The sequence below is a fragment of the Archocentrus centrarchus genome, chromosome 12, assembly GCF_007364275.1.
Source record: "Archocentrus centrarchus isolate MPI-CPG fArcCen1 chromosome 12, fArcCen1, whole genome shotgun sequence".
Classification (NCBI taxonomy): Eukaryota; Metazoa; Chordata; class Actinopteri; order Cichliformes; family Cichlidae; genus Archocentrus; species Archocentrus centrarchus.
In genome coordinates this window covers 1,324,269-1,336,398 of record NC_044357.1, presented here as the reverse complement: position 1 = coordinate 1,336,398, position 12,130 = coordinate 1,324,269, and the positions used below count along the sequence as shown (strand labels likewise).

Sequence of the window (12,130 nt, the reverse complement as noted above, 5' to 3'; positions counted from 1 at the left end):
ATTAGAATAGAATAGAACTTTATTGTCATTATACATACAACGAAATTAATCATTATACAACAAATTATATAACGACAATCCGTCATAATATAACGAAACTGCGTTCGGAACAGCCATCCAGAGGGAGATGGGTGTCCGCAGCCGCTGCCACACTGGCGCCGCCGTTACAATTATTATTATTTAGCTGTGTTTTCTTTTTCTACTGTATAAAACCTGAAGCCTGTTGGCCTTTTGCTTTATTCAGACAAAACAAAGCAGCGTTCTAACTCGGGTTAATGACACAAATGTGACCATTTTTATGAAAAGCTTTAAATAAGTCTCCCTGTTTAAGACCAAGGAGCCAAGAAATGGGGTTGGAGGACTTGACAGTGATGCACACGTCTTACTAGTTTGTTAAGTATACAAGTAAATTATGAAGATTTGGGGAAGTTAGCAGTTGACACTTTATAGACGACTGCAGCACGCTTATCTGCAGTTGGGCTGATGTAAAATGCATATGAGATGAACACTGTAGTCAGCGGGGTAGAGCTGAGTGTTAGTGAACATTAAACCGGGATTCAGAGTCTGAATGATTACAGCAAGCGACCTCTGAACTTAAGAGATTTTCCTAACACATTACCCGGTTCATATCAGTATAGATATGCAGCATGATTTTTTCTGATGCAATTTCAAAGTGTTCCTTTAGTTTTTTTTGAGCAGTGTACAAAATACTTACCTGCCATATCTGCCTGCACAGATTGTGACAGCCTGCTGTGACAGACCCTGCTCCTCGGCTTGGGGCTGAAGGATCTGGTATGATCTGGGACTTGTAGACTTTAGCACTCAGACACTCTGCATGTTTCATTAGTCAATCAGTGACAAATGCACAAACCTCGCACAGCTCAGCATGTACTACAGGACAGTCATTACTGGCAACATTGCAACACTGATAGCATGTACACACACACTCTGTATTTACTAAGCTCTTGTTTTAACATTAAGGGCCAGTTGTTTCCCAGACATGGATTAAGTCCTAGATTATAAACTTTGAGTGAAGAGTGGAGCTCTTCTTTTAGGTCCAGCCTGAATACATGTCTGAGAAACTTGTTGTAAAAGTTCAAACGTAAAGCCGTACTAGTCCCTGTGGGTTCTCTGTGTGTCACAGTCAGCAGTTCAGTCTGTGTTTTCTGCTCATGTGCTGCCCATGTACTGTGGTCCAGGTCTCCATGTTCAGCATCGTGAGCCATGATGACAAAGCACATTGCTCTGTCAGCCTTTGCACACATTCACCAACATGCCAGCCACAATGAATGGTTCCTTTACTCCTGCTGACTCTTATTGAATCCTGGCAGAAGTTGGCACACTAGAAGCAAATCAGTAGATGACTTTATATAACTACTAATTCCCCCCCTAGTTTGTGTATAATAAGAATAATTGGGTTGTAGCATAAGTGCTGTAGCAACACATCGTTAACAACCCAGTATATGTGTGATGTACATACATGGAGTTTATTGTTTTGGCATTTTTGCCAAGAAATCCTGTTTTTCTGTTATGGGATATGGGGAAGAGAAGTGTTTAAAAAAAGCAAGAGAAACAAAATTAAAAGCAAAAAGACTGCAGCTCCCCATGAGGCCTTATGAGGCTGGCTACTAAAGTGAGTCAGCCCACCCCCCAGGCTCTGATGTTAAAGTGCTCAAGTTTACAGCAGAAATTATTTTTACAACCTGGTGCAAAAAAAAAAAATCTGTAATCTGTATTACTTATTCCTGTATTTGTGACAATTCTATTGGGGGTGGTGAATTTTTTTGCAGCTATCCCAGTTAATTTACAGTGGCTTGCAAAAGTATTCATACCCCTTGAACTTTTCCATATTTTGTCACATTACAACCACAAACATAAATATATTTCACTGGAATTTAACATGAAAGACCAACACAAAGTGGTATACAATTGTGAAGTGGAAAGAAAATTATACATGATTCAAAACATTTTTTACAAATAAAAAACTGAGGTGGTGTGAGTGTGGTGTGCAAAAATATTCAGCCCCCCTGAGTCAATGCTCTGTGGAACCACCTTTTGCTGCAATTACAGCTGCAAGTCTTTTAGGGTATGTCTCCACCAGCTTTGCACATCTAGTGACTGAAATTTTTGCCCATTCTTCTTTGCAAAACAGCTCAAGCTCAGTCAGATTAGATGGAGAGCGTTTGTGAACAGCAGTTTTCAGATCTTGCCACAAATTCTCGATTGGGTTTAGGTCTGGACTTTGACTGGGCCTTTCTAACACATGAATATGTTTGGTTTTAAACCATTCCACTGTAGCCCTGGCTTTATGTTTAGGGTCATTGTCCTGCTGGAAGGTGAACCTCCGCCCCAGTCTCAAGTCTTTTGCAGACTCCAACAGGTTTTCTTCCAAGATTGCCCTGTATTTGGCTCCATCCATCTTCCCATCAACTCTGACCAACTTCCCTGTCCCTGCTGAAGAGAAGCAGCCCCAGAGCATGATGCTGCAACCACCATATTTGACAGTGGGGATGGTGTGTTCAGAGTGATGAGCAGTGTAAATTCTCCGCCACACATAGTGTTTTGCATTTTGGCCCAAAAGTTCAATTTTGGTCTCCTCTGAACAAAGCACCTTGTTCCACATGTTTGCTGTGTCCCCAACATGCCTTCTGGCAAACTGCAAATGGGACTTTTTATGGGGTTTTTTTAACAATGGCTTTCTTCTTGCCACTCTTCCATAAAGACCACATTTGTGCAGTGCATGATTAATAGTTGTCCTGTGGACAGATTCCCCCACCTGAGCTGTGGATCTCTGCATTTCGTCCAGAGTCACCATGGGCCTCTTGGCTGCATCTCTGATCAGTGCTCTCCTTGTTCGGCCTGTAATTTTAGGTGGATGGACTTGTCTTGGTAGATTTACAGTTGTGCCATACTCTTTCCATTTCCGGATAATGGATTGAACAGTGCTCTGTGAGATGTTCAAAGCTTGGGAAATCTTTTTATAGCTTAAGCCTGCTTTAAACTTCTCCACAACCTTATTCCTGACCTGTCTGGTGTGTTCTTTGGACTTCATGATGCTGTTTACTCCCCAATGTTCTCTTAACCAACCTCTGAGGCCGACACGAAGCAGCTGTATTTGTACTGAGATTAGATTACACACAGGTGGACTCTTTTTAGTCATTTGCAGTCATCAGACAACTTCTGAATGCAATTGGTTGCACTCAGAGAAAAGGGGGCTGAATACTTTTGCACACTGCACTTTTCAGTTTTTTATTTGTAAAAAATGTTTTGAATCACTTCAGTTTCCACTTCACAGTTGTATACCACTTTGTGTTGGTCTTTCACATTAAATTCCAGTGAAATATATTTATGTTTGTGGTTGTAATGTGACAAAATATGGAAAAGTTCAAGGGGTATGAATACTTTTGCAAGCCCCTGTATATTTACAGTAGGCGTAGAGTTATGTATGTGCACACATATGGCTAAGACACAACTGTTTTTTTTTTTTTTAATTAGTCAAATATGGCTTGCATCCAGATATATTCAGCCAAAACAGCAGTCCACAAACCAGCAGGTGACATTATGTACCCTCATAGATGGTAAAAACGATGGACATAACCATTTCCTTTTATGAAGCTTTGTGGTGTTATCACCATCGTCATCTTGGTGTTTTGAAACCATGTTTGACAAGCAGGGGTGGATCTGACTGTGAAGTCACACTTTTTTTTTTTTTTAAATGAAACTTTACAAAATGGACTCAGTGTTTTATTTGGTATAACTCAAAATGAGCGACTGAGATCATAAACTCATCAGAAAAATATTTTGAGCCCAGGGCTAAATGTCGTTTTTCTCTAAACTTTCAACAGGACCCTCCCTCCTGGTGGTTATTTAAAAAAAAAAAAGAAAAAGAAAGGCACTTGAGTTGGCGCCACTTTTTAGACCAGGAAGCTACACTGACCTGATGGTAGATGGACTGGTACTGCTCTATTCTACATACTCTACATGAGCACTCAAAGCGCTTTATACAGTATGTCTCATTCACCCTTCACATACATATTCATACAAGCACTTTCTACATCTAAGTGCTTTCTGTGTTCACACATAGTCACGCTCCAATGAAAGCACTGGGAGCGACTTAGGGTTCAGGATACTTGGGTCCCATATGGTCTGTGTGTACACTTTGACACTGCTTAATATTTGTCTATGTTGCCTAAGGAACTATGTGCTCTTTTTTTTTTTTTTTTTTTGTAAAAATCTTGGAATCTATACATGCTGGACTTGATGAACCAGTTCTGTGTCTTTTTTCAGCTTCAATACGGGGACGAGCTGCAGGTACTCCTCAGTTGAGTCTTGTTTGGGTGTGTCATAACTGGCACTGTTTGAACTTGTCGCCAAAATGCATTTGTTGTTGTTGTTGTGAGAGCAGTGGTTCGTCACACTGTAATTATGGGCTCGTTTGTGCACAAACAGCCTGACTTGCTTGTTTGCGTGTGGGTAAGAACCGCTGCTGTGTTGGATTTCTCTGCATGACATTTGTTAGAGAGAATGCATGTGAAAAACAACACAGAATCCCATTTGAATTGTGTATTGTAAATGAATCCAAGTAAGCAAAGGTGAGTGAAAAGGCACATTAAACCCTCCTTTTTGTTTGGTTTTTCTCGTTATTGCCAAATACTCTCTGCACGAGGCCTTCATTGAATCCAGAAGAAGCAGCTCATTGATCTCAAAACCAACTTTTCAAGTTTTTAATGTTTCGACAGCTAACTGCTTTTAATGCAAACTTGTCACTTCCTGGACCGCTGCCACCTTGCCGCATCTGCATTGCTGCACAGTATTGTGTTATATGATACGTGCCCTGGAGACTTACACACCTCCCCTTGAGTTGGAGACGGACCAAGGGGAGTATCTGTAGACAGAAACTACTGAAAACAGCTGAGCCTATCAGCTGCAGGGTGCTTGTTGGCTGTTCAACTGCAGATCTGTAACAGTCAGGATTTTAAGGTGGAATTACTGGATAGCAGGCGTGCACGGAACAGTGCAGTGCAGATGAGGTGAATGCCAACATGCACCTCACTAACAACTTTTACAGGGTAGCTTTTCTTTTCACATTACATCAGACATTCACCCCAACCACATCTAGATTTTTATCTGTATTCTTTTGAGTGCTTCTTATAAACAGTCACATCGTTTTCATCTTGTCTGTATTTTTATTTATTTGAATGCTTGTGTTGCATTTTTTTTTTTTGTGTGTGTGAGGCACAAAATAGATATTTGTGTTTTTTAAACGGCTTGTTTTGACTCTTGTTGAAACCAGTGGGTTTGTTTCTCCTTCGTCCCTGTTCTTCAGGTGGGATTGCAGGAGGCATAGAGATCTGCATCACCTTCCCAACAGAATACGTTAAAACGCAACTGCAACTAGATGAGAAGGCCAATCCTCCCAAATATAAAGGCATTGGTGAGTCTTTGTTTGATGTCAAAGCTATATATACTGGTCTAAATAAGTGGAAAGGATATTAAACATGATACGATAATAGATAAAAGTTCAACTCACTGACATAACAAAGATAATGGGTGTTGTAGATTGGTGCTCCTAACAACTAGATTTAGCATTGGGGGAAAAACATGATCTTTACATTATTGTAAGACACATACAGTAGATAATACAGGTGATGCATTTGCAAGTGAAAAACCAGAAGTAAGCATTTAACGCCAACACTATCATAAATTTCCATAGATGACGTAAAAACCCATTTGTTTAATGGCTCCTCCAAATGATTAAGGATTTGGAGGATTACTGAGTATTAATCATTAAGTGTAGTGATTGTTTAATGATTTCTGTCGTTTTTTGAAGTTGTCTCAATCTGAAGCGCTCTCCTGACTTGCTAACAACCCTTGTTATTCCTGATTCATGTGTAAACATGAGCAAACTGCGTGTGCTTGTGTAGTAAATTGATCTTTGGCTTATGAACTTTGGCACAGATCATGTTTTGTGTGCTGAACCTCAGTGCAAAGGGATGTTTATTGTTCCAAGAAATTCCCTCTTATCTATTAACAGTTTGTTAGAGCAGGATTTTCATAACTGTGCATCTGCTGATGTCGAACAGATCCTCGATACCAGTGTAACAAAGTGTATCTGTTTTTACAAGCTGCGTTCCTTTGCTTGTTTCTGGTCTCTTATCCTGTCTCTCTCCCTCTGCAGTCGACTGTGTGAAGCAGACAGTGAACAGTCACGGGGTGAGGGGTCTTTACAGAGGACTAAGCTCGCTGCTCTATGGCTCCATCCCTAAAGCAGCTGTCAGGTACTGCAGCACTACAAACCTAAAGCACATGAGCACACATGAACACTGTCACGCATTAAATGTACAGCAACTTATTTCTATCAACTACAAAGGATTGAACTAATTAAAGCATTTTTCTTTAATTTTTACAGTGTCGGAATGACCTGATGATGAAAATAACGTGAAAATATATAGTATGGGGGGGGGGGGGGGTTGTAAACAAAGCATAATATGTTTTGAATTTTGACTTTGTTGGACAAAAAAAGCAAGATATTTGTAGATATCAGCATAGATTATGGAAAGATTTGTGATTGATTTGTACCATTTTACTGAACTGAAAACTTCATCAGTTCCTTAATTGCTAATAAAACTTATCGCAGTCGGAGTAGATCAATCAGTAGATCGCAATTGATGTATTGGGCACCCCTGCCTTAGAGCGTACGTTATCCTGGAGTTAATGCACATGGGTGTAACGGGGGGTGAGGTGGGGGGTAAATCATTATAGGGGTCATCAGGTGGGAAATCTCCTTCATACGTGTTTCAATGAGCCCACTACACTCCTTGAGAGGGCTCATCAGTAACATCTGGTGTCCCAGGTGTACCCCCTTTGCTTTACCTTCCTTTATTCACCTTGTTGCTGCAGTTACTTGATCCAAAACCAACAGCTAGCTTCTTCCGGAGTGTTGGAGAGGGCTTTAATGGCTTATCCTTGAATGCCCACACCATTCAGCAACCTGACGGTTGACTGGCCCACAAATCCTCTGCAGCCAGCCTCAACTGGGGCAAATTCTTGCTTTCCAGGCACATTTCCCAGCTTCAGCTACTATTTCAGCGTGCTTCAGGCTCATGTGTTTGTGGGCCTCCTCAACTGACTCCACTCAGGACACAGTCAGCTCTACTAGACGGTAGTTCGAAGTGAGGATGACCAAAACACGAGATCAGTCTAGTTTTCATGATCTTGGTTGTTGTGATAGCTTCCAGTCACATGCTCTGTCTAGCTAGTCTGTGTGTTGCGTGAATGTTTCAGCTTTCCTCAGTTCCACATGTGCCTTGATGAATGCAATTGTTGCTGCAGGATGGACTAAAGGTAGCACACTAGTAGGGCACTGATGGCTGTCTGCCTGCTCTCCAGGGTAGCTGCAAGTCATTTCAGCACACGATTATGCCCCCAGGTGCAACAGCCCTGCATCAGGTTCTTCTTGTAGACTACTGGAAGGGCCACAGGAGTTGGGGAGAAGACCAAACTGTACGCACCAGAGCTTTACTCTGCCAGGTAGCAAGCACTTATCTGATCTGCTTGGTCTGTGTACTTAGGGGTAGCATCATACCAGCATGCAAGGCTTTTAATTGGTTTCTCTGCCACTGTTGGAATGGGCTCCTCACCAATGTAAAAGTAGCCATAGTATTCCTTTAATGATCGATATGCTCCTGGACTTGCTTGGATTTCTCCTCATCCATACCCACTCAGTGTTCTCCTGCAGCTTCTACAGTAGTTGTCCAGTACAGGCCATAGTTGTAGTAAGACTGGCTCACTGTTAATAATTTGTTAATCAATGGAATTCACAACCTGGCAGCCCCAAAAGTTGCCATGAGATTTCTGTGCATTTTGTGTTTTTAAACGTCTTTTTTTTCTGTCACTTCTACAGATTTGGGGTGTTTGAGTTCCTCAGTAATAAGATGCGTGATGAGAGCGGTAAACTAGACAGCAAGCGTGGATTCTTCTGTGGCCTTGGAGCTGGAGTGGCAGAGGCTGTGTTTGTAGTCTGTCCTATGGAAACAGTTAAGGTAAACCTTCTTATTATAGGAAATGAAAGATTAACAAAATCAAATATAAACATGTCACATTGTGTGTTTCAGTTCAAGTAATCTTTTTATTAATAAGTAGAGGAGATACAGATCTCTTTGGGGTTGCATCAAGAAGGACGTCCTGTGTTTATCCAGCTCTTGTGATGCACTGGACGCATCATAAGCACTGACTGAATTTTCTGAATAGTGAGGAAAGGTGCTTCAGGGCTCCCTTATTAATTAGCTTCTATAGGAAAGGCTACACTGGACCATCCTTTGGTTCATAGTGATGCATTCCTGAAAGCCATCAATAAAACTGGCAAAGTGGTGCAGTTAATGTTAATTATAGGTGCACTTCCCATTTCATGACATCACTTGCTAAACGTATTGAATTTTGAGTTGACAGCTGAGCTCCCAACATTTTGCTGCTGTAATAAAATCTTTTTGTTGCTGAGGTGTCGCCTTGTGTGAAGAACACAACCCTGAATTGGGTAATTTTACTCTGGTAAAGACGCCATAGAAAGCATTAACAGGCAGGAGGAAAGTTACACTGGCTCTTCTCTCCAGCAAGTAAACAGAAGAAAATAATTATTGTGTGGTTTTTAACTTTACAATATAAAGCATCTTGAGGCGACTGTTTGTTGTGATTTGGCGCCATATAAATGAAATTGAATTGAACTGAAATGATGTCTGCTTCTATGGAAGTCTTCTGCATTCACTTCACTTCGGTACATAATTGCACATAGCTGAATATTTTTTTCTGGTTGGCACATTGTAATATTTTTCATGTTACAGAAGTCGGAATATGTTGCAGTCATTTCACACAGTTAAGCTTTATTATGATGTCATTGCAGGTCAAATTCATCCATGATCAGACATCAGCAAATCCAAAGTACAGGGGATTTTTCCATGGGGTGAGGGAGATTATTAGATCCCAAGGTAAGAAGGGCTTCAGTAACATTATACTGCCACCTGCTGTTCATACAGTTGATGCAAATGTATTATTTAGAACATTATATACTTCCTCCACCTCATGACCTCTAAGAAGATAATGAATTAAGTTTAGTTGTTAAATGGGAAAGCTGTAAGAAGGTTCTCACGATAAAGAGCTGATTGTACCAATGCATCTCTAGGACTGAAGGGGACTTATCAAGGGTTAACAGCCACTGTCCTAAAACAAGGCTCAAACCAGGCCATCCGCTTCTACGTCATGACTTCACTGAGGAACTGGTACAAAGGTAAGAGAGTGAAAACAGCTTTGGAACCACTTTGTGCAACTAAAAATGCAATGAAAAAAATACTGTTGTTGTTTTTGACACCAAGGTGACGACCCCAATAAAGCTATTAACCCTGTGATAACTGGACTGTTTGGAGCTGTTGCTGGGGCTGCCAGCGTGTTCGGAAACACTCCCCTGGATGTCATTAAGACCAGAATGCAGGTTGGTGCCATGACATACAGTACCAGTCAAAAGTTTACTGTATTTCCAGCGTACATACTCTAACCCTTAGCTTTGTAACTAACACGTGTGTGCATATTTTTCAACAGGGTCTTGAAGCACACAAGTACAAAAGCACAATAGACTGTGCGGTCAAGATCATGAAGCATGAGGGACCAATGGCGTAAGTTCATGTGCCTGCTTGATATGATTTCTGGAGGAAGACGAACTGTTTTAAATATTCACGTCATTATATTGACCTGTCAGTTATCACATGGCATCAGATAAAAAGAAAAAAAGTCTTTGCTCACCCTAGAGTATGAATTTTAGGGATAGTTTCACATTTATATTTCCTTTCTCACAAAGAAATTGAAATGAGAACATCATGCATGTCATATAATTTGTGGCTCCATCATGTTAGTGGTTTACAAATTTGCCTAACAAGCAAAAGATCGCTGGTTCAGCCTTGGAGGTTGTGTCAGGAATGGCATCTGGTGTTTAAAACTCAAATACGCAGAGCTACCCGCTGTAGTTATCCCTTGTGAATAATTGGTAGTTATAGGTTGTTTGTTGCACAATTAAGGAACAACAGTCAAGAACAGCTTAGTAAACAAGGGTATATGGAAAAATTTCAAATTAAAGGTTGTAAATTCCTGTGTTTAAAATGGTTTTAAAACTTTCAAAAATAACTAAAGCCATCAGCAGAATCTGAAGAAACAACCACTGTGACTTTATGCCGAAAATATCTGTTAAAGAGAGAACTGAAGTCAACCCAAGGCTGGGCTACACATTCGCGTAATACCAAATTGTACCACAAGTCAGAAAGTCAGCGTAACCTTTGTTTATCCTGGCAAAAGAATTCAGGTTTTTAAGGGTATCTTGGGAAAAGTCAAAGCTTCTTAAAGAAATGGGGGTGGGGCTGTTTCGTATAGACCAGGAGTCACAAACCTGCAACTCCAGAGCTGCATGCAGCTCTTTCATCAATCTTCACTGGTGCTGGTGACTCTCTGTTCTATAAAAAAATAAAAATAAACAGTATCAAACAATCATAAATAAGCCAATGCAACGTAGCCATATATGGTTATAGGCTTAAATATCTGCACCTATCAGTAATGTTGATAGACTAAGTTAAATTTATAGCCTCTGTCACCTTCATAATAAGGTTTAAATATGTTTTGCAGCCCAACACAGATATTTCAAAAATTGTAAAAATGGGTCTTTTGATAGTAAAGGTTCTTGACACCCATTCAAGATCAATTTGATTTGTGGCATTATTATTATTTGCATTTATTTATTTATTTTTCAGAGATTCTATAGATCGCAGTATTATCGTGACTGTAATCAAGAAGTGAAGGTCTGCTAACTCGGTGGCTCTGTGTAACATTTATTGTCTCTGTTTCATTAGGTTCTACAAAGGTACTGTGCCTCGGCTGGGTCGGGTGTGTATGGACGTTGCAATAGTCTTCATTATTTATGAGGAAGTTGTTAAGATCCTGAACTTGGTTTGGAAGACGGACTGAAACGGAGTGGTGCTAAACGAGCGGGAGGGTTACGACCAGCCAATCTCCTTAAATCCTGCTTCTAGGTTAAAATATCTACCTCCAAGTGATTTCTCAGAAAGAAGGAAAGAAAGAAAGAAAGGGATTGGTATGTTCTTGGTTGTACTTAATGAATCAAAGACAAACTAATTGCTTGGAAACAGTTCAGATCTATCAGATCAAGCATTTTAAAGCCTTTTTATATGAAAGTATTTGGAGAGATTAAGAGTGATAGAAACCGTTACGAGGATGCGAAATGCTGCAGAAGCTGCAGGTACATTAAAAACTACATGCCTTAAATCAAAATTGTGAAAGTAGTCAGTTGTAGAAACCGTGAAGATGCAGCATTTCATAATGTATATGTGAACAAGTTTATTTTAGAAATGCACATTTCCATAAAGAAGGTGTTTGGGTGTAAAGAGGGTTCACTTTGAAGTTGCAGAGATGTTATAAATCAATTAATTTACTGAACTAATGTCACTGAAAGTGCCTATGTGTTGTATAATTCATTTTGAGGGTAAGATTGATGACTGAATGTTGTCACTACAGATTAGAATAATGGGCACAGTCGCACTCTGTTTAATCCTGGGCGGTATTTGAAATGTTCATGTCTCCTGATGTTGTTTTGTTAGTATTTTTTTTTGCATCACCATACCATACATTGAGAAATCCCACTATTAGTGCCTTCCGTCTCATTCCATGGATGATAAGTGGTAACATTTATTGCAGTTTTTCCATATTGTTTTTTTTTTTTAATTCTTAACTGTGATATTAATTGCTTTTACTTATTTCATCATCTGATGACCCAATGTGCCACCTGCTGGTTGTGAATATAATGCCATGCTGTCGACTGGACTTGGAGTCTGGTGTGTTTACATGCATTGCTTTTAAAGTGCGCATCTTATCTCTCTGCGGAGGACACACAACGTTTACCGCATGTTGCCTTTTTCAGCCTCCTGTTTAACCAGACCCTGCAGACATGGGGAACTTTGTCACAGCTGTTTAAATATCTGGAGTTTTCATGTTAACAGGTGAATAATCACCCTTTAGTATTGTGCCTTCAGTCTACTTAATTCTAATATGAACACTCAGAAATAAACATGGATCAGACTGT

General features: G+C 40.1%; 2 protein-coding genes across 4 annotated transcripts in view; one reads left to right on the top strand and one right to left on the bottom strand.

Moving 5' to 3' along the window:
* LOC115789442 (voltage-dependent anion-selective channel protein 2) overlaps positions 1-788 on the bottom strand; it is a 16,683-nt gene extending 15,895 nt beyond the window's left edge. The window contains exon 1 of one of the 2 annotated variants that reach the window (XM_030742859.1): positions 716-788. The gene's annotated coding sequence lies outside the window, so the exon portion shown is untranslated. The remainder of the gene's footprint in view (positions 1-715) is intronic. The other variant, XM_030742863.1, reaches the window with a different exon arrangement.
* slc25a1b (slc25a1 solute carrier family 25 member 1b) overlaps positions 1-12,130 on the top strand; it is a 12,641-nt gene extending 511 nt beyond the window's left edge. Inside the window, exons 2-11 of one of the 2 annotated variants that reach the window (XM_030742856.1) lie at positions 737-792; positions 3,846-4,006; positions 5,327-5,434; positions 6,179-6,278; positions 7,904-8,042; positions 8,897-8,981; positions 9,176-9,280; positions 9,366-9,481; positions 9,589-9,662; positions 10,884-12,130. In XM_030742856.1, the coding sequence (XP_030598716.1) occupies positions 3,982-4,006; positions 5,327-5,434; positions 6,179-6,278; positions 7,904-8,042; positions 8,897-8,981; positions 9,176-9,280; positions 9,366-9,481; positions 9,589-9,662; positions 10,884-10,998 (867 nt within the window). In that variant the 5' untranslated portion in view covers positions 737-792; positions 3,846-3,981 and the 3' untranslated portion in view covers positions 10,999-12,130. The remainder of the gene's footprint in view (positions 1-736; positions 793-3,845; positions 4,007-5,326; positions 5,435-6,178; positions 6,279-7,903; positions 8,043-8,896; positions 8,982-9,175; positions 9,281-9,365; positions 9,482-9,588; positions 9,663-10,883) is intronic. The other variant, XM_030742854.1, reaches the window with a different exon arrangement.